At 44.5% G+C, this 21,150-nt stretch overlaps 2 protein-coding genes across 2 annotated transcripts in view; both read left to right on the forward strand.

Moving 5' to 3' along the window:
• The window catches only part of NDUFS4 (NADH:ubiquinone oxidoreductase subunit S4), a 73,362-nt gene that overhangs the window by 47,433 nt on the left and 4,779 nt on the right, over positions 1-21,150 (forward strand). The window contains exons 3-4 of the mRNA XM_008154800.3: positions 6,149-6,321; positions 9,048-9,121. Of these exons, the coding sequence (XP_008153022.2) occupies positions 6,149-6,321; positions 9,048-9,121 (247 nt within the window). The remainder of the gene's footprint in view (positions 1-6,148; positions 6,322-9,047; positions 9,122-21,150) is intronic.
• Positions 11,598-12,722, forward strand: LOC103298088 (uncharacterized protein CXorf38-like). Its single transcript, XM_028130097.2, is given in 2 exon segments — positions 11,598-11,826; positions 11,829-12,722. Coding segments are annotated over 2 exon segments (939 nt in total). The 3' UTR covers positions 12,539-12,722.

Here is a 21,150-nt window from a genome sequence, read left to right on the forward strand (position 1 = left end):
GTTAATAATGGCGAATTTTGTAATCAAAGAAAACAGGATAATTTCAAGAGAAACATCAAAGCGCTTTATTCAAAGTAATGCCCATCGGTAGCTACACATTTCCCCCATCTTTCAGGTAATTTGTGGATACCGTCCCAATAGAACTTTTCTTGTTTTGAGGCAAACCATTCAGAGACCCAATTTTCCACTTCTTCGTACGTTTTGAAGTGCTGCTCAGAAAGTGCATGTGCCATCGATCGGAACAAGTGGTCATCTGAAGGAGCAAGGTCTGGTGAACACGGCGGGTGGGTTCATACTTTCCAGGCAAGATCTTTTAACATGTCTTTAACTGTTTTGAAGTGTGTGATGGTGCGTCATCATGAAGCAAAATCACTTTGCCGTGTCTTCTGGCACATGCTGGTCGTTTCACGATCAAAGCGTGGTTCAATTGATTATTTGTTGTCAGTAGCAATCAGTATTAACGGTTTCACCTGGTTTTAGAAGCTCATAATACACCACACCTTCCTGACCCCACCAAACGCAGAGCATTGTCTTCTTTCCGAAGCGATTTGGCCTTGCAGTCGATGTTGATGGTTGACCTGGATCAACCCATGATTTTGTGCGTTTGGGATTCTCAAAATAAATCCACTTTTCATCGCCAGTCACAATTCGATGCAAAAAAGACTTTATTTCTTGCCGTTGAAGCAACATTTTCCTGATGACTTTTTGGTTTTCCATTTGTCTTTAGTTCAGTTGTTGTGGCACCCATTTTCCTTCCTTTAAAATCTTTCCCATTGCTTGTAAATGATCAGAAATTGTTTGCTGAGCAACATTTAATCTTTCTGCAAGTTGCTGTTTGTTTTTTTTAAATATATTTTATTGATTTTTCACAGAGAGAAAGGGAGAGGGATAGAGAGCCAGAAACATCGATGAGAGAGATACATCGACCAGCTGCCTCCCTGCACACCCCCCACCGGGAATGTGCCCGCAACCAATGTACATGCCCTTGACCGGAATCGAACCTGGGACCTTTCAGCCCACAGACCGACGCTCTATCCACTGAGCCAAACCGGTTTCGGTGCAAGTTGTTTTTGAGTTTGACACGCATCTTCACCAATAATGCTTGTAATAGTTGGTCTTCAAACTTTTTCGGTTGACCTGGACGTTCTTTGTCTTTCACATCGAAATCATCACTTTTAAAGCATTTAAACCCGCGTTCACAAGTATCTTGAGATGGAGCATGTTCACCATAAGCTTCCTGAAGTATACGATACCTTTCAGCAGCACTTTTCTTCAAAATAAAGTAATGAATTAAAACTTCCCACAAATGCCCTTTTTTTTGGCACGAAATTCGACATTTTTAAGCATAAAAATATCTATGTTGTTAACACCTTCAGCAAATTTGACATATGAGGTTTTGAAGCTTGCTGTCAGTACAACAAAATAGCATACATATCAAATCGCATATATATCAACATATGTGTAACTCCATCTATTGAAAAAATCTGCATTATTAACTGGTACACCTAGTATACTTAGTCAAACAACTTTATTTAACAAATATTGTACTCAGTGCTTGGACATACACAAGAAATGGAATAGTCAGCCCTTACTTAGAACAACTATGTTGTTCTCTCCTTTAAACTTGAAGCAACTTACTGACTCTGATTGCATAACCCTTTGTTGTATTTTAATGACTAACTCATATTTTTCAAGGAAGATTTTCTGCATCTGACACCCACTTTTTGCTCACTCTTTCCTTTTTAAAAAGTTCAGTGGTGATTTTTAAGAGACTAGAGGTCATGTCTGTATGTTGAGCATTGTGTCCAGGGTCTAATACATATAGGTACTGAAATATCTGTTGAATTAAAGAGACACATTCTTTTTATTGTGCAAGATAAGCACTTCGCATACATCACTTAGTCCTTGTTATACTTCATTTAATTGACTTGATAGATGCTGAGCTAGGAGATGTCTTCATTTGCCTGAGTTGTGAGTGGGATTCTGACCCGTTTTGACTCGGCCCTTTGGTTTAGCCCTTGCTGCACCTGTCCTCTGCACAAGGGTCATCTGGGTGTGACAGTAGTTTGGGTTCCTGCTCATTATATGATAGTCATTTGTATGATCTTTTCTATCTTAGCAACATTCCATTTAGAACTTCACTTTGGGTTCCATTGTAGCTTACAGTGTGCAAGACGTAAGGGGGTCACATTGCAACTCTTGTTTTCTTCCTGGTGGGACTCCCACAGCAGTGTGTTGCTCTGGCAGACAGAGTTGGATCTCCTGGCACCTCTGTTTTCACAGTCTGATGGTATCTGAATCCTGTGGCCACTCATTCTCTGCAATGACTAAAGTTCCTATGTGGTGAGTAAATCCACACGGCATGCTGTCAGCTTTTTGTATTTTTCAAACTAAAATTTATTTTATAAAATGCCCTTTATTGTTTATGAGACCCTTTAATGAGTTTCTTGGGTTAGGTATCTGTAGGGTACTTAAAGATTGTATTACAGATCTAAGATGGTTTTCCTTTTAACTTCTTTCATGGTTGAAGTAGAATATAAATACAATCACAAAATTTAGATCAGTTCAGCTCTAAAATAAATTTAAACACATAATTGGTAGCCAGTAGCCTCCAACAGAGCAAGTTTCTATAAGCAATATTTGTAGTGTTCCAGTATGTGCTCTGTTAAAACTTCTTCAGCATTGATCTATAATAACAAGAAATTTAGTCGCCCTTATTACCCAAAAAGCCTGGTAAAAATTTTGGTTCTTTTGAGTATACTGAGAGACCTATCAAAAATTCACCCATTGGCAAAAACCTTTTTTATTTATTTCTCTTTATGACAAGTGTAAACTATTAAGGTTAAGTGGGTGGGGCAACCGGAAGTAATTACGAAGGCCAGTGGCATTTTTGTGGTTTAATAAAGGCAGAAGCTAATTATTCAGTTTTTATTTAAGTGAAATGGTGCCAAAAAGGAGGTTCCTGCCGAGCAGCTGCACTCCCTCAGTGTTACCCTGATTTACCAAAGACACGACTGTCACAAATAAACCTTTACTCTTGATATAGAGCCACAAAAGTAAGGAGGCTTTTGTGTGGAGTGCATGCAGAAGACTCCTTTATACAAACCAACCGCCAGATGACGGACAATGATGAAAATTTGATTCTTTGAAGTCATAATAGTCATTGAAATGTGTGAAATTCTGGTATTGAAAAGAGAGAGGCCCGCAAGACTCTAAATCCTGGGTGGTTGCAAGAGGCTTGCTGGGAGGTTTGTCTGCATTTTGACACCAACTTCCCATTGCTTGTTCCCTGCTTCCTTTGTTTAAAAGAAAAAAAAGTTGAATTCACACAAGATAAATGGGAACAGTTGATAACCGGATCATATAGTTTTTATGTGGAAAACTAATATTTTATAGTGAAAGTTGGTATTTGAAAGAATAAAGCTCACTTACATATGCTGGCATATACTTTCTTACTTGCTCAGTGATTTTTAACATTTCTCTTTCACGGAAGCACACTTGTGGCATGGAAGGTCAGGCTTGGCTCACAGAGTTAGAAATTGTGGAAGATGCCTGAGAGGAGGACTTTGGAAGTGGGAGATGCATCTTTGCAGTAGCAAATTCTGTTGGAATGCTCTTTCATCTCTGAATCATGATTCGTCACTATTTTAAAATGGCACAATTACATGAGATTGTGTTTCTGAAACTTTAGTCTATTGAGATAGTAACATTCTTTAATAATAGGAATATAGGTTTCATATTTGACCCAACCGCTTAAAATTTTTAAGTTTTAAAATTCAGTGTGTGTATATTATCTATAAAGTAACTTGATTTATTAGAATTTACAGATAATTATCAACTGGTGAGTTTTGAGGTTCCTTAAGAGCCACCTTGAAGGCTTCTCATACCTTATCTGATTGAAGGTTTTGTAATCCTAGAAAACATGTGGATTATTATTTATGGTTTTCTGTTTTACCAATAAAATGAGAAATCTGTGAAAGGCAATATTGACATCTTCAGAGCATTTCTCTTTTCTAAGTAGGCTTTAAAAAATGACAGATGATCTAGTGCAACACAGAAGTAGAAATCTAGACAAGAGAAAAGAATATTACTAGTTGAGCAGAGTTTAAAGCACTTGCAGATTGTATTTATTTATTTGTTTGTTTATTGCAAAGGTTGAGTCCCAGGTAGGCCATTGAGAACCTGAGGTAAAGCAAAGCATTGAGGACACAGTGCAGGGTTCAGCGCAGTGCCTCCGGCTCTTTTCAAGAATGGCATTGTTTTAATAGGGTCTTGGAGTGGGAGCTTTCCCATTGAAATGTCGCTTCCAGGACAGGTTCTTCTGTCACTGGCTGACGCCGTGCGGATGAAATGATAACAATGGAGTGTCGTAATGCATTTTACGAGTGTGAGAAATCAGTTTGTCTAGACTGAGCGTGCCTGCGGGACTAGGAGTTTGGGGCTTCGGGCCTCTGTGTCAGCTACGCGCACGGCCCTGCATGCAGGCTGTGTGGCCGACACTGCGCTTCGGAATTCAGAAACCCCTTTGTTTCTGCTCTCAGTTGGGGGAAGATATCGACAAATAATTGCCACAATTTTTGGAAGCTGGTAGTTAGGAGTTCAAAATATAAAGAGCTTAGCAACATTCGGTAGTTTCTTTTTTTAAAGGGGTTTTCCATCCTGAAAAACTTTGCACGTTAGTAGATAGTACAAATCAAGAATTAACTTTCCATTTGTAAAAGCTTATTGGTTTTAAATTACTGTGTAAGTTCCTGTATAAACTTACTGAGGTTTATGAAGACAGTCTGCTTCTGTGCTCTTACCTTCCCGAGGGCCTAGTGCACGGGGTCCGGGGAGTCTGTCGTGTTTCCTTTCCTGTGGATCTTCCTTCGAGAACAGCCCATGTGTCGTTCCGGTTCTTAGGGGTTCCGCTCAGACTGGAGAGGTTGCTGTGCGATTCGGAAAGGAAGCCTCACCCCGTAATTTTGTAACGTTGTTTCTCTGTACCCAGCTTAAGCTTACACTGTAACTTTGGAAACAGTACATATTAATATAAAGATACAAAGTGTTGAATAATAAGTGAATATGACAGATTACAAAACTATACTGAATTCAAAAGCGGAAATAAGTATTAAGGACTCCCCAGGAGCTGAGTCCTTTTCAAGCTTTTGAGTTGAGGAATATGTTTTAGGAAACCACTAAATGCAATTATACTGGAAATTCCTTTTCTTTGACGTGAACTTGACAATTAAAATGATCAGTTAAACCCTGGTTGGTGTGGCTCACTCAGCTGGTTGAGCGTCAACCCATGCACCAAAGGTTGCTGGTTTGATGCCAGGTCAGGGCACATGCCAGTGGTTCAGGCATCCCTGGTGACAGGTGTGTGTGTACAAGGCAGGGTTTGATGTTTCTCTCTCGCATTGATGTTTCTTACTCTTTCTCCCTCTCCCTTCCTCTCTAAAAACCAATAAAAATGTATTTTAAAAATACAATTATACCAAAACCGGTTTGGCTCAGTGGATAGAGCGTCGGCCTGCGGACTCAAAGGTCCCAGGTTCGATTCCGGGCAAGGGCATGTACCTTGGTTGCGGGCACATCCCCAGTAGGAGGTGTGCAAGAGGCAGCTGATCGATGTTTCTCTCTCATCAATGTTTCTCTCTCATCGATGTTTCTAACTCTCTATCCCTCTCTCTTCTTCTCTGTAAAAAATCAATAAAATATATTTAAAAAAAATACAATTAAAACATATTCATATCTTTAAAAGTATGTACCAATTGCACTCATTTTGTTTTAATTTTATCCTCTATAAAATACTTTTTTAAAATGTAGGCAAATATTACAAGTACATATTTGGGTAAATATTTATGTGGATCATTTTTATAGTTCCTCCAAACACAAGTTTTGACAACGTAACCATACTTAATTATTGGTGCAGGTAGAAAGGTACTGTGTTAAGCAGAGGATTGGTTGCCAGCTAAAATAACTTTAAAGAATTGTGTTTTTAATCTGTGGATAGAAAGACTAGTTGAGTCAGAGATACACTTACTGTTTTCCCAATACATATTGCAGCACTAAGTATTTATACTAACCCTTTGGTCCACAGCATTGATTAGGGCGGTCCTACAAATGAGCACTAGCTATCAGAAACGTGTGTGCGTGTTCTCCGTAGGACATCACTACCTTAACTGGCGTCCCCGAGGAGCACATCAAAACCCGGAAAGTCAGGATCTTCGTTGCTGCGCGCAACAACATGCAGTCTGGGGTGAACAACACCAAGAAGTGGAAGATGGAGTTCGACACCAGGGAGCGCTGGGAGAACCCTCTGATGGGCTGGGCATCCACGTGAGTGCTTTGGTTTTTCCTGAATAGCTTCTTCAGCTCTTTTTCTGGGTAGATTTCCTTTTTAAACATGCTGATTTTAACACTCCTTCATGTACAGTGCTTTGTGTAGTTTTGTGTAGGTATCACTGTGTTCTATGATGTAGACATGTCTATATATAGAGAAGACTAAATGACCATTACGACCGGAACGACCGGTCGACTGGTCGCTATGATGCGCACTGACCACCAGGAGGTAGCCGCTCACGGCAGGAGCTGCCCCTGGTGATCAGTGCACTCCCAGGGAGAGCACTGCTCAGCCAGAAGCCGGGCTCATGGTTGGCAAGTGCAGCTGCAGCGGCGGGAGCCTCTCCTGACTTGACTCCACGGCAGCAGGCAGTGGCGGCAGGCACAACGGGCCAGGATGACCAAAAGCGGTGCGGCGCCTGGCCCAGCTTGGGCTCCTCCCTGGCGGCCTGTGGGGATCAGGCCTAAACCAGCAGTCAGACATCCCCTGAGGGGTCCTGGATTATGAGAAGGCACAGGCCAGGCTGAGGAACCCCCTCCCTGCCCCTCCCACCTGCCCCTCCCCCCCCCAGTGCAGGAATCCATGCACTGGGCCTCTAGTTTATATATAATGCTAGAGGCCCGGTGCATGAAATTCGTGCACGGCGTGGGGGTGGTGGGGTGTGGTGGTGTCCCTAAGCCTAGCCTGCACCCTCTCCAATCTGGGACCCCTCGGGGGGTGTCCGACTGCCGGTTTAGGTCCAATCAGGCCTAAACCGGCAGTCGGACATCCCTCTCACAATCCTGGACCGCTGGCTCCTAATCGCTCACCTGCCTGCCTGCCTGGTTGCCCCTAATTGCCCTCCCCCCCTCTGGCCTGATCGCCCCTCACTACCTCTGCGTGCCGACCTGATCACTCCTAACTGCCCCCTCCCTTCCCCCCCGCCGCCAGCCTGGTCACCCCCAACTGCCCCCTCTGCTGGCCTGGTCGCCCCTAACTGCCCCCCCCCGCCAACCTGGTCGCCCCCAACTGCCCCCCCCTGCTGGCCTGGTTGCCCCTCACGGCTTCCCCCCGCCCCCCGCTGGCCTGGTCGCCCCATGCAGCCTGCTGTTCAGTCGTTTGGTCGTCCCTCACTAACTCCCCTGCCGGCCTGGTGGCCCCATGCAGCCTGCTTGTTCAGTCGTTTGGTCGTCCCTCATTAACTCCCCTGCCAGCCTGGTTGTAAGCAGCCATCTTGTGAGGGTGTGATGGTCAATTTGCATATTACCTCTTTATTATATAGGATACCTGTTTAATATTCATGTATTAAAATAAACCATAGACAGTTGTTTTCAGAGTACTCTTTATTAGATACAAATGGCTGATGTTGTGAGCGCTGTTAGCACACTTCCCAAGCTGTTTGCATTCGTTTAAGATGCACTGGGTATATAGTGTTAATAGTTAGTAACACTTCACTTTTAAATTAAAACTTCTTTTTGTTGTAAGGGGAGAAGACTAGATTAAGATTGGGTACTGGCTATTTTGAAGGAAACTTGTAAGTTTCTGAGATTTGTGACTAATAAATGCGCGGTGCGCTGGAAAAAAGTGGTCATAAATTCTGTGGCCCCAGTGAAATCAGTGACCTAAATCTCTGCTGTGGAATGTGGCCCAAATGTTAACCAGCAGGACTGCCTCGGTTGAATAAAAGCTGCTGCTGCTAGAGAAGCAGCCGGAAAGCGGGAAGACTGCCGCCCCCGGGCTCCGGAACGCCGTGTGTGCAGGCGCTGCTGAAGACGGGGACCCGCTCCAGCTGTCTGGCTCAGGAAGGGTGACATCCACCTTCCTCCCGTCCGTGTGACTGGGACAGTGCTTGTTAAAAGACATTTAAATAGAGTTACATTTTGCTTGGCAAAATGAAGGATAGGCACAACTTCAGGTATTTTGTATCTTTGGATTTTATATTTCATGGAATAATATATGGAGTGTTGTTGTAAATCACATGTTTGTAGAGACTAAAGAAATTTATAAGGAACAACTTTGTCCATACCCAGTGGTTGAAATGCTATGATTATCTTTTGTTAAGTCACATGACATTTTAATGTGTTCATCTCTATGCAGAATTCATCCACTGCACTGTTTGCTGATAGCATTTGGTTAGTTTTTGGTGGGGCTATTATGCATAATGCTAAGATGAAGATTCTTGTACATGTCTTTTGGTGAACCTTTGACTTATTAATATGCCAGTTTAGGGTATACATGTCATTTTGGAAAATGAGAAAAGGGGTGACAGAATCTTAGATTTCCAAAGTCAAAGTGAGTGATTTACAGGTAATTGAGGAAGAGTGAAACAACATGGCTGACAAATTCCCGCCAGGTGACCCAGAAGCTGGGATGCGGTGATCAGCTCTCAGGCCTACCTGTGCCCTCCCACCGCCATCCTCAGTCGATTCAGTCTAACGCAGACATCCAGGACTTCCTCCGGGGAGCGGGCCTCTCCATCTGCATCTCAGACGCAGGAAGGAAGGGGTCAAAGCTTCTGTCTGCGTCTGTGTTTTGCAGTGACCAGTTTAAAATCAGCATCCCAAAAGGCACGGATTTTGGGGTGGCAACACTTTTTGGTCCCCTTCAGAATATACAGTCTCATTTAGACTGTACTTATTTGATATTATAGCAATTGTTTATATTCTAAACATATTTACTTTTATTAATTGTTTTTTCAGCCAAAATTTAATGTTAAATCCTGGAAAAAAATTGTTTCTTTCAGGGCTGATCCCTTGTCCAACATGGTTCTAACCTTCAGTACCAAAGAAGATGCAATGGCCTTCGCAGAAAAAAATGGTATGTTTGGTCTGTTTTTGTTGGACTTCAACAAATAAAAGGAAGATACGAGTTTATGTTCTTAACATTAATCAGAACCAGTCAGGGATATAGAATTTGAGTAGAAATAAATTTTTCAATGTTATCTAATCCACTGGTTTTAAGAATTTTACAGCAGGAGGACACCCCCTTCCAAAAAAAAAGGAAAAAAAAAATCTAACACGGAACCCACAAAACCTGGGAAAGCCAAACTGCTCTATCGGAAGAAGAGGCGGGGAAGCTGCTGTCCACCCCCTGCCCTGTGTACGCGTCCCTCTGCAGACCTCTGGCCTCTGGTGTTACATTCTCATTGAACCTTTCAGTGTGGACACCTCTTTATCATTGCCTTTCTTACTTTGAGCCAGAATCCCATGTCTCCTATTCCACCTAATAGCTCTTCAGTTATTTCAAAATAGTTATCATTGTCACATTCCCTCTTGATCGTCTGGTTGCATCATTTTATAACGCTAGTCCAAGTGCACAGTGTTGTTAAGGTCTGCAGGCGTGCACAGCCATGTCCACGGCCTCTCGCTCGCTCACCCGCGCGGCACGACTCCCGTCCTCTGCACTGTCTGTGCTGAGGGCTGCGTATCTTCCGGACTGTGTTTTCACTGCACTTTTCTGTGTGCGGGCACAGTGCCCACCGTAGTCAGTATGATCACATGCTTACAGGTTTGCAGCCCCGGAGCAATAGGCTGGCTGCACATACCACCTAGGTGTGCAGCAGGCTGCACCATCCAGGTTGTGTACGTGCCTCTGGGATGTTCACACGGTGAGGAAATCGCCTAACAACGACACGTGTCTCAGAAGGAATCCCTCCCCAGCGTTAAGCGGCTCGTGACTGTATTGGTTTATGTTGATCTTGCCATGAAGAAAATACAAAATGTCCTTCTGTTTTCCTCTTTCTGTTGTTAAGCTATGCAACACAGTAGTGAAAAGAGGCTTTGGAGTTAGGCCAGTATGAATTCTAATCCTAAGTGTGCCACTTTGAAGCTACACGATTCTGAATTAATTTCATGTTGAAATAGCAGTCTTATTTCATGGTGCACCTAGTCCAGTGCACAATAAACACCTGGCAATGCTCTCTGCTGTTGGTCTCTTTAGGATTGAAATGCACTACTATACATTTGTACCTAATGCATTCTGATGTTCTCGTTGGTCAGATTGAATGTAATCTAATTTAGTTACCTATGTGAATGAAATAATACCTATTTAAGCAGTCTACTATAAGGGAGTATCCGTGTGTGTGTGTGTGTGTGTGTGTGTGTGTGTGTGTGTGTGTGAAAGGCTAATATGCTAAGTGTCCAACCATCTTGGTAATGATGTCACATAGCAACGCCCAGCTTCCTCTCCCTAGTGACTAGCCTCCTTGCAGTTTCTTCAGCCCAGGAACATGACTTGCTTTATAGCCAGGTGCAAACATTTTACACTTTAACCAAATGTCTGTGAAGCATTTTCCTGTGCTTCATCTCATTTGATCCTCACAGAAGTCCTGGAGTAGGTAGATAGGAGACACAGTGGACCTATTTTCTTTTCATTAGCCGGAAAACTGAGATTTAGAAAGCTTAGAAACTTGACCCGACTGAAAAGGAGTAAGAAATGGTGGACCTTGAAAATGACTTCAGGTTTTCTCACTGTGCAGAATATAGTCAAACACTGCTGCAGTTAAATATTTTATCCTTTGTTCTCCCTGCATCATATGTAATAATAATCTGCTTCGTATTGGTATTTACTGCTGTGTTGCTGACAATTACCTGAAAGAGAAGTTGGGGTGCTTCACTGGGCTGGAATAAGTTTAGCTACATCAGAAATCAGGTCTAATTAAGCAGGTTTATTCTATATCTATAAAGGGCTAAGTTGACTCGTGCATGTGTGATACATATCAATTGCACGCATGTGTTTCCAAATGTCATTGTCGATCGTGAATTTGGTTGACACTTCTATTATAGAGAAAAGGCGAATAGCAATATTAAAATATTTCTTCTAATTAATTTTTTTTCAATGTGCATGAATTTGTGCACTGGGCCACTAGTCCTATCTAATAATAAAGTAACATGTAAATTACCATCACTCCGCTACGCCCACGATTGGGCGGTGGGAGGCTGGGGGCGGGACTCGGGGTGGCCTATCCAGCCATTGAGAGGCACGGATCCGCTGCCACTGAGGGGGGCTACCCTGCTGTTGAGAGGCGCAGGGGGCGGGACTCCCGCCCCCTGCGTCTCTCAACGGCCGCTGAGGGGCCTGCCGCGGACACCTGGCTACCCTGCCGTTGAGAGGCGCAGCTGGGTGTCCGCGGCAGGCCCCCTCAGTGGCCACGGATCTGGCCATTGAGAGGCGCAGGGGGCGGAGCTCTCAACAGCAGGGTAGCCCCCCTCAGCGGCCGCGGACCATCAAAAGTGGTGGAGCTGGGGCCGCCCGCCCCGCCCCGCCCCCGTGGCCTCCGCGGCAGGAGCGGGAGATGGTGCTGTCGGAGTTGGCGGTTCGCCTCAACTGCGCCGAGTACAAGAACTGGGTGAAGGCGGGCCGCTGCCTGCAGGGCTTCGTGGACCGGGAGATGCTGGCCTTCCACCGCGGCCTGCTCGCCTGCGCCCCGGGCCTGGGCCCAGGCACCACCTGCCGCGGCGGCTCCAGGTGCAGCCCGCACGGCCGCCAGTTCCAGCCTCAGTGCCAGGTGTGCGCGGAGTGGAAACGGAGATCCTGAAACATCACACCAACAGAAACGGAGACGTGCACTGGGGCAACTGCCGGCCGGGCCGCTGGCCCGCGGACGCCTGGGAGGTGGCCAAGGCCTTCATGCCCCGCGGACTGGCGGACAAAGCAGGACCCGAGGAATGTGATGCAGTGGCTCTTTTAAACCTCATCAACGCCTGCGATCACTTCCTGGTTGATCGAAAGAAAGTCACAGAGGTGATTAAGTGTCGTAACGATATCATGCACTCTTCAGAGATGAAGGTATCTTCTATGTGGCTTCGAGATTTCCAGATAAAGATCCAACATTTTCTGAATGAATTCCGTAATATCCCAGAGATTGTGGAGGCGTACCCCAGGATAGAAGAGCTGTTGACATCGGACTGGGCCGTCCTCATCCCCGAGGAAGATCATCGAGATGGGTGTGACTATGAAACAGGCATTTACCTGAGTGAGAGCCAAGTCCATGAAATTGAAATGGAATTTGTAAAGGAAAAACTTCAAGAGATTTATCTTCAAGCGAAAGAACAAGAGGTGTTGCCAGAAGAGATCCTAACTCGGCTGGAAGCGGTGAGAGAATTTCTAAGAAACAATGAGGATCTTAGGAACGGTCTTTCAGAGGATCTGCAGAAGCTGGACAGCCTGTGTCTACAGCATCAAAAACTGGATTCAAAGGAGCCTGGGGTCCAGGCAGCCGCAGGGGAGGCCTGAGATTCACAGATTCATTCATACCTCCTCTGTTCCTCTTACCCAGGATGTCTTCCACCTCTGACTGTGTCCTGTGTTTCCTGAACTGGGGCGCCGCTGTCCCATTCCAGCTCTGGTGCTTAGCTGGCCATGTTGCCTCTGAACCTTCAGGGACAGAATTGCCACCGTCCCCGCTGCCCAGGGCCTAGCCGCCTGGAGGAGTGGCCCAAGGAAAGCTGAGCTCTTGCTTCCTCGGCTGCCCATCAAGGATGTGATCTGGCCCTGGCCAGTGTGGCTCAGTGGATAGAGCGTCAGCCTGCAGACCAACGGGTCCCGGATTCGATTCTGGTCAAGGGCATGTACCTTGATTGCAGGCCTCTCCCCGGCCCGGGCCCTGGTCAGGACTCGAGCGGAAGGCAACCCATCGATGTGTCTCTCTCACCTCAACGTTGCTCTCTGTCTCTCCCTTTCTCTTCCACTCTCCCTAAAACAAAAATCAATGGAAAAATAACCTTGGGTGAGGATTAACAAACAAATTTTTTTTTAAAAAAGGAAAAAATTTAAAAATGGATGTGATCTGTAGAGAAGGGGCAAGGATGGGGGCGGGTGTTCAATGTAAATATTTTTACATTAAAAGACACTTAATGTAATTTTATAAAACCTGGAAAAAAAAAAAAGTGGTGGAGCTGGGTGCCTGTCTGCTCTGGCACCAGGCCGCCGAGCCGGAGGCTTCTGAAAGGCCTGGTGCACCAGCGGACAGGCACCCAGCTCCCCCGCGATCAAAAGCGAAAGCGTGTACGGGACCCTACACGTGCATGATTCAATCATGCCCTGGGCCTCTAGTGTAAGTGTAAAAGATGATCAGTGTTATCTAACATATTTGACATGTAAATGTGAAAGAACTACCTCAGTTATTTATATTTGCTTTTCACCCCAAGTTAGTGTCATTTACTTATGACCAGGAATCTGAAGCCACACTGCCTGGGTGTGAATCCATGTTGGCCTCTTACTATTTGTAGACCTTGTATTTCCATTTCTCCTGTGTATAGTGGGAATTGTGAGGATTGAATGCATTAAGCAAAAGTAAAGTGCTTAGAACATAGCTGTATAATAGTACATACATTTATCCTATTAGTAGTAGACTTTTCAAAACTTTTAAAAAATCACGTAAGTGTAATTCCTGATTAACAATTTTTTTGGCAATTTTGACAATTTTTAATGGCATAATTGTTCTCAGAGTGGTCCTAGTCTTTAAAATATCATTTCGATTTAAAATGAACATTGCTGTCTTTATTAAACTGTTGGGGAGGGAAAAAAAATGCCTCTCTAGGTTCTAATACTAAAATTAACATAAGAAAGACTGACAGGAGGGAAAGATGTGAACATTACGTACAGGGTCCATTAGAAGGTGAGGCCCAGGACAGGTCCTGCGTTGAGGTTTCTGTGCCGTCCTGAGCGAAGGAGTGGGATAGGGCCGGGCTTCAAGCGGGGAGGAGAGTAGTTCACAGGACTCTACGAGCAGATGCCTGTCCCGCCTGCAGGGAGGTCATTCAGACGAAAGCCGCTTGCGGTAATCGCGGTCTTTCTGGGCGCGGCCACCTACCTGAAGGTGGCTAAGGGGGCGGGCGTGCTTCGGTCTCTGCTGGGCTGGATCGCCTTCAGCTCAGAATGACCCCGGCCCAGGTGGCCCATCGGGCCGTGTTCACGTCCCTTCACTGACGAGAGCTCGTCAAAAGCGGTTCTGCTGGTGCCCATCCTACCTGTAGCAGATCATCCTCTGAGGCCGGAACGTGCGGTTACTAACAGGAAACCTGCCGACCTGGGACATCTCGCGCAGCGTCTCTGTGGCCGCAGGGGCACATGACTACAGGTGTCATGTGAACTGCAGGTGTGCACTAGCCACTGCTGCTTGTGAAATCAGCTGCTTTTCCAGTCTGATGTCTGTCTCCCCAGGAAGAAAATTGGGGAACATTATCACAGCCAATAGACAGAATAACTTGAAAAAGCATAATGGATAGTACCCTATAAAACTCCAGGCTCACAGTGCATCAGGAATTGAACAAGCGAGGTAGCAGGATTTATATCTGTCTTAGTCACTGCTTTGTCCCCATTACTTTGCACAAAACCTATATAATGGACACTTGATATCTGGTGAAATTACTGACTTTCTAAAATGTATTTCTCTACTCAAGAATTTGAAGCCACTCTTATCTCTTGGGAAAGTCCTCGATGGTTATTTCACCATTGAATTCACTACGGTACTTGTGTTCTGCCGCATTTATTTAACGTTTAGCATTATATATCTTAAGTAGATACGTTCTGTTTCTCTAGCTATTATGGCAGTGACTCTAAACAAGCACCAGGGAATGGTACAGAATCATGGGTGAAGGATCTTTTTCAAATTGCCTAGCAACCCCTCCATTCTGATTTGCCCTCTTGTTTAAGTGGCTAAAGGGATGGACATGTAAATGGATCTCTGCTCCCATCACACCTCACATCATTTTTTTAAAATATTTTATTGCTTTTTTACAGAGAGGAAGGGAGAGGGATAGAGAGCCAGAAACATCGATGAGAGAGAAACATCGACCAGCTGCCTCCTGCACACCCCCTACCGGGGATGTGCCCGCAACCAATGTACATGCCCCTTGACCGGAATCGAACCTGGGACCCTTCAGTCCACAGGCCGACGCTCTATCCACTGAGCCACACCGGTTCGGCCCTCACATCATGTTGTGCTGGTGCTCTGAGCTTCGGGTGAACCAGTGTGCGGGAAGGTGAGGCATTAAGTGGCTCAGAAGCACTGATGTAAAGACTGCTGGCTCAGGAGGCTGGCCCCTGGGATGCTCCTTCTGGAATTGTCCGCCTCACAGGAGGCTTCAGTGAGTCATGCTTCGCTGTCCTTAGCCTTTGATAAACATGCTGCTGCTTGGGAAGGAGAAGTGGCTTAGGTAATGCTCAGCAGCTGCAGACGTACAGGTGCCAAGGCCACGAACCAGCTCATGGCCGCCTGTATGTCTTTGCTGTCTAGCCCAGTGCCTTACTCATCGTATACTCGGGGGTGGGGAGGAGGAATGTGCTTTTGTTGATATAGATGTTTCTGTGTTGATAGTAAAATAAGGCAACTTATCCATGTATGAGCGTTCAGTATTTGCCTTTCAATAGCATCTGGAAATAGGAGGTTAGGGTAAAACCGCCACACACACAAATTTGCTTACTTGGGGACTGTTCTGAAAATGAAAAACCTACCTTTCATCCTCTCTTTAGTTTTTTCATTCCCGTGACTTTAAAATGGTTTAAAAAATAAAAAAGGTCAGGACCATCATTTCCCTTGGCACGAAAGATGGTACTGTGGAGTATCGGCGTGGGGAGGAACGAGATGTTCAGACACAGGTAATGAGCATCGTCGTCACCAAAGCCAACATTCATGAGCACTGAGTTGTGAGCGAGACACTGTGCCGAGTGCTTTCAGTCTGACTTAATCCTCACGACAACTGGATGAAGCAGGAACCGTTAACCCACGTTACAGTTCAAGGAAACGGAAGTTTTAGAGACGTTAAGCAACATTGACTAACAAGATCACATACCCTTAAGTGGGTGAGCAAATTGTATCAGAGTGCAGACATATTTATCCATTTATGCATTGTCTATGACTGCTTTTCCGCTGTAATAGTGGAATTAAATAATTGTAATAGAGACTGTATGGTCCCCAAAGTCTACAAATATTTCCTGTTTGGTTATTTACAGAAAATAGTTACTGACCCCTGGTCTGAACTGTTACGTACACTGCCTCAGTACTAAGAACTTTTCTTCTCTGACATTTATATAAATCCAGAAATACTCTTTTTTCAAGCATCTTGAGGGCCTGTGCTTACTAGACCAGCTCGGCTGATCATCAGAGTTCTTCGCAACCTAAGCAGCGACTTGGCCCTGAAGCACCAACTAGCTTTATCTCACTTGGCCCCAAATCTGCTTCCCTCCATCTGTGGCCTCCCTCATGTTTCCCTCCTCACCCGCCCGCCTGTGAACTCCAGCTCAGTCTTCACATACATTGTAAGTGCCACCGCCTTCCTGACCCTCTTTCTTCCCCCTCCGCACCGCACTGGATGCGCGCTCTCCTTAGTCTGTGCTTCTCAGTAACCTGCTCCTTCCTTCCAGCTGACAGTGTGGTTTGTACCTCCCATACTGGCCTGCTATTCCGTAGACGTGGGGAGCCCTGTGGTGTGCGGCAGTGGTGGCCAGGCTCTGGGGATCAGTAGTGAAGGGCGCATAGTGCTAGTACTCAGCTGGAATACTTGATCCTGCCGACTGGATCATAAGCACCGCCAGGGAAAACACCCCGGCTGGCGCATCTTCGTCTTTAATGCGCTCAGTAAATATGAGTGATGTCACAAATGAGTCTCCGGATCATGTTTTAAGATTTTGTACAAAGTACTTTAATTTGGCTACTTGTTATGTCTTTTTTTATTTTATTTTTAAATTTCTTTATTGATTAAGGTATTACATATGTGTCCTCATCCCTTGCTATGTCTTTTAGAAGAACTGTTAATCCCTCTAGTTAGAAATCTGAAAAAAGAAAATTGTAGGAGAATCATTAGCAATTTCTTACAGGTTAGTGTGTTTGTAAAATACAACCACAGGGTTTTTCTGTTAAAACTAATTTGTAGCTTTAATCATTGGCGTGTATTAAGGGCTCACACCTGGAGTATGTTTCACTGCACTTAAGCTGGTCATGTTATAATATAACATCAGCGTTGTTTCCAACCTGTTGTTTGTCCCAAACTCTTGTCGGTGTACCAAAACCTGGGAGAGTTAAAACAGCAAGACCAAGATCAGTCGCCCCGCTCCTAGCATAGGGCCACGTTCTAGATCCCTCGCGCAGTGTTTCTTCTGTGGTACTGTGGGGCTGGCAGATCTTCAGAACTAATTTTGTGGATCTCTCCTGTCCAAGTGGTAGCCACATGTGCCTGGGAGGCACTTGGAATACGTCTAGTTTGAATTGAGGTGTAAAATTCATACTGGATTGCAAAGATTTAGTATTCAAAAGCATATAAGATATCTAATAATTTTTATATTGATTACATATTGAAATGATAACATTTTGGATATATATATTGGGTTAGGAAATTATATTAAAGTTAATTTTACCTGTTTCTTTTTAGTTATTTTTAATTATGGCTACTAGAAAAGTTTAAATTGTATGTGTGGACAGCACTGATCTAGAGTACTTAGCAGTATACAAGGATATACATTATGTGTACATTCTAAATATTTCATTAATACATATTCTATGGTGAATATAAGAAATAGGAAAATCTATTCAACCTAGAAAAGTCCACATTTTATACTAAAGAAGTAGATGTATTCTTCAGGCACCAGTATGAATCAAAGTGGAAACTTACATAATAACGAAATAAAAGACTTAAAGTGGCTATATAGTTAACATTAATAATGGATTTCAGAAGTCAGATGTGTGCGTTCATAAGAATAATGCAGTTAAGTCATTCAAAAAATATATGGACAAAATATCAGCAAACAATCATTTAAGCCTATTTTCAAAGAAGACAGTGAATGTCATCTAATTTATAAAATGGATGAACATAATTTTTTTAATATATTTTTATTGATTTCAGAGAGGATGGGCGAGGGAGAGAGAGATAGAAACATCAATGATGAGAGAGAATCATTGATAGGCTGCCTCCCGCACTCCCCTCCCCCCCCCCCCCCCCCCACTGGGGATCGAGCCCACAACCTGGGCATCTGGGCATGTGCCCTGACTGGGAATGGAACTGTGACCTCCTGGGTCATAGGTCGAAGCTCAACCACTGAGCCTCACTGGCCGGGCAACATAATCTTTATAGAAAAAGAAACCCTTGAGATATGATTTAATAATCCTGAGACATAATATACCATAAATATGCCAAACATATAGGGTGGATATTCCAAAAATATATCAAGAATACCAAGAAAAGAGATTCACTAAGTGTGGAGTAGATCCTAAATACCTATATATTGTTAAAACTCTATAACCTCCCCCCAGTCAGAATGGCTATTATCAAAAGGTCAACAAACAACACGTGTTGGTAGGACTGCAAATTGGTGCATCCAGTATGGAAAGCAGTATGGAGAACCCTCAGAAAACTGCATCTGCTCCACCTCTGAGCATTTATCCAAAGAAAAGGGAAACTAATTCAGAAAGATGTGTGCACCTGCCCTCATTGCAGCACTGTTACAGCGCCAAGGTGTGGGCGTAGCCCAGGTGCCCATCGACAGAGGAATGGACAGTGAACACGGAATATTGTGCAGCAATAAAAGAGAATGAAATCTCACCATTGAGACAACAGGGATGGACCTAGAGGATATTATGCTAAGTGAAATAAGGCACACGGAGAAAGACAGCTATCTATTTCACTTGTGTGTGGAATCTTGGAAAAACAAACCAACAGAAACAGACTCCTAGAGACCAGAAGGATGGCTGCCCGGGGGGAGGGTGTTCTGGTCGGTAATATTGTGATAGGTTTGCATGGTGACAGAGGGTCACTAGACTTAGTGGGTGATCACATTGTAAGGTATAGAAATTTTAAATCATAATATTGTACATTTGAAACTAATACAACTAATCTAATGTTGTATACTAACGATACTTAACTAGAAATATACAACTAAAAATAAAACTCCATCGACAAGTGATACTTGTTCTCCTTATTGACATATACTGATCCAAACTAAAGAAGGAAAGATGCAGCCAAGTTAATATTTTTAAAATCACTGAAGTTGTGACTATGTTGTGACGCGTGACTATGGTGTCGTCTGGTGCCAGGAGAGCAGCGCCGGGGCTCTGGTGTGAACCCGCCAGCTCCCTGCACCCCGCACATAGCACACGGCTTCCGAGACGCTGGTGCTAGCATGTCCCCCCAGATTAGCCTCGGACGCTGGCATCCCCTCTGACCAGAAAGCTCTCCCTTCCCGCGGCTCACCCAGAGTCCGGTGTCCAGGAACCCAGTCACTTCCAGCACCGCCTTCCTAGCAGCCCGGCAGGCGACACCTGTGCGGTTTCTCCAGCGCCCTCGGGGAGTCTCAGAGATACCCGGATGTTTTCCTCTATTTTACATTGAGGATGGGGTTTGGGGGAGACAGGAAATTGTCAGTAGATTGAATACTTAGCATAGGAATAGGATCATGGGTGTCCAAGAAACAGTGTTTGGCTGCTCACTTCAGTGACAATAAAGCTAACATATAAACAGAAGGTATTATGACTGTTAAGAACCTGAACTTTTTAAAATAATTGATTTGAGAGAGAAACATTGATTTGTTGTTCCACTTATTTATGCATTCATGATAGATTCTGGTATGTGCCCTGACCAGGGATTGAACCTGCAATCTTGGGGGATGGGGACGACACTCTAACCCAGTGGTCGGCAAACTCACGAGTCCACAGAGCCAAATATCAACAGTTCAACGATTGAAATTTATTTTGAGAGCCAAATTTTTTAAACTTAAACTTCTTCTAACGCCACTTCTTCAAAACAGACTCGCCCAGGCCGTGGTATTTTGTGGAAGAGCCACACTCAAGGGGCCAAAGAGCCGCATGTGGCTCGCGAGCCGCAGTTTGCCGACCACAGCTCTAACCAACTGAGCTACCTGGCCAGGGCAGAACCCAAACTTTTACGTAAGTCATCATGGACTTAAAGTTGGCATGTGAGGTTATCCTGTAGTCCGCAGAACCTTCGCAATCTCGGCAGATTAGACAAGAAGAATAGCCCTTCACGTTGTAGGTGAAGGCAGTAAACAGTAAACTAGTGAAACAGGCCCTTCAAAATCAAGCCAATTTTGCTAAAATTTTAACATAATTCATAGCTTTTCACACTTTTTAGCTTACTATAATCTAAGACAAATACGTTTCCTTTTTGCAAATCATACACAACTTTCTATATCCATTCAGGTTTTGTCCTTTTCCTCATTCTGGAACAATCAGTCACTTTACGGCCTTACTGTTTTTCCCTTGTAAACAAAACACATTCCATTACCTTACATGCAAAGCTATGCCCCATTGCCACTGTTGCTCCTGATAGTTCCACTTACATGGACTAGTTAGCAAACGCAGGCTTATGGACCCGGGGCCATGCTGTAGAACCGTTCTCCTCTCAGGGAGTACAAATTCTTCATTACTGGAGCTCAAGTAGACAGAAAAGATGAACAGACCAGATGTTCTGGGGTTTTTTTTCTCACCCAACAGAGAATGAATCTTTAAAACCATTAATCTATTGAAAGGAATCATCAAATGATCAGACTGTAAAACCAATTCCCAGGAGTAGTAGAGAACAAAATTAAAGTTAGAAAAACAGAGAGTCCGCTAAGTTCTCCTGTGCTCACCTCCCGGAGCCAGAGAGGACGGGCCTGGCTTAGAGGAGGCCCCGCACTGGGGAGAGCTGCCTGGCGCTGCCGGAGACCACGAGGCATCTCCACAGACCCGCCCCCACTGGGGAAAAGGAGTGTTCCCGAGATACAGCCACGGCTCTCGCACAGATAGAATGAGCATGTGCTGAAGAATTTATTTTCCTCGTGAAACGGGAGCCAGACAGATGCTATGGCCAGTTCAAAGGAAAAGTCAGCACTCGGGTTTCTATAGACTTAAAGAA

Source organism: Eptesicus fuscus, chromosome 4, assembly GCF_027574615.1.
Source record: "Eptesicus fuscus isolate TK198812 chromosome 4, DD_ASM_mEF_20220401, whole genome shotgun sequence".
Classification (NCBI taxonomy): domain Eukaryota; kingdom Metazoa; phylum Chordata; class Mammalia; order Chiroptera; family Vespertilionidae; genus Eptesicus; species Eptesicus fuscus.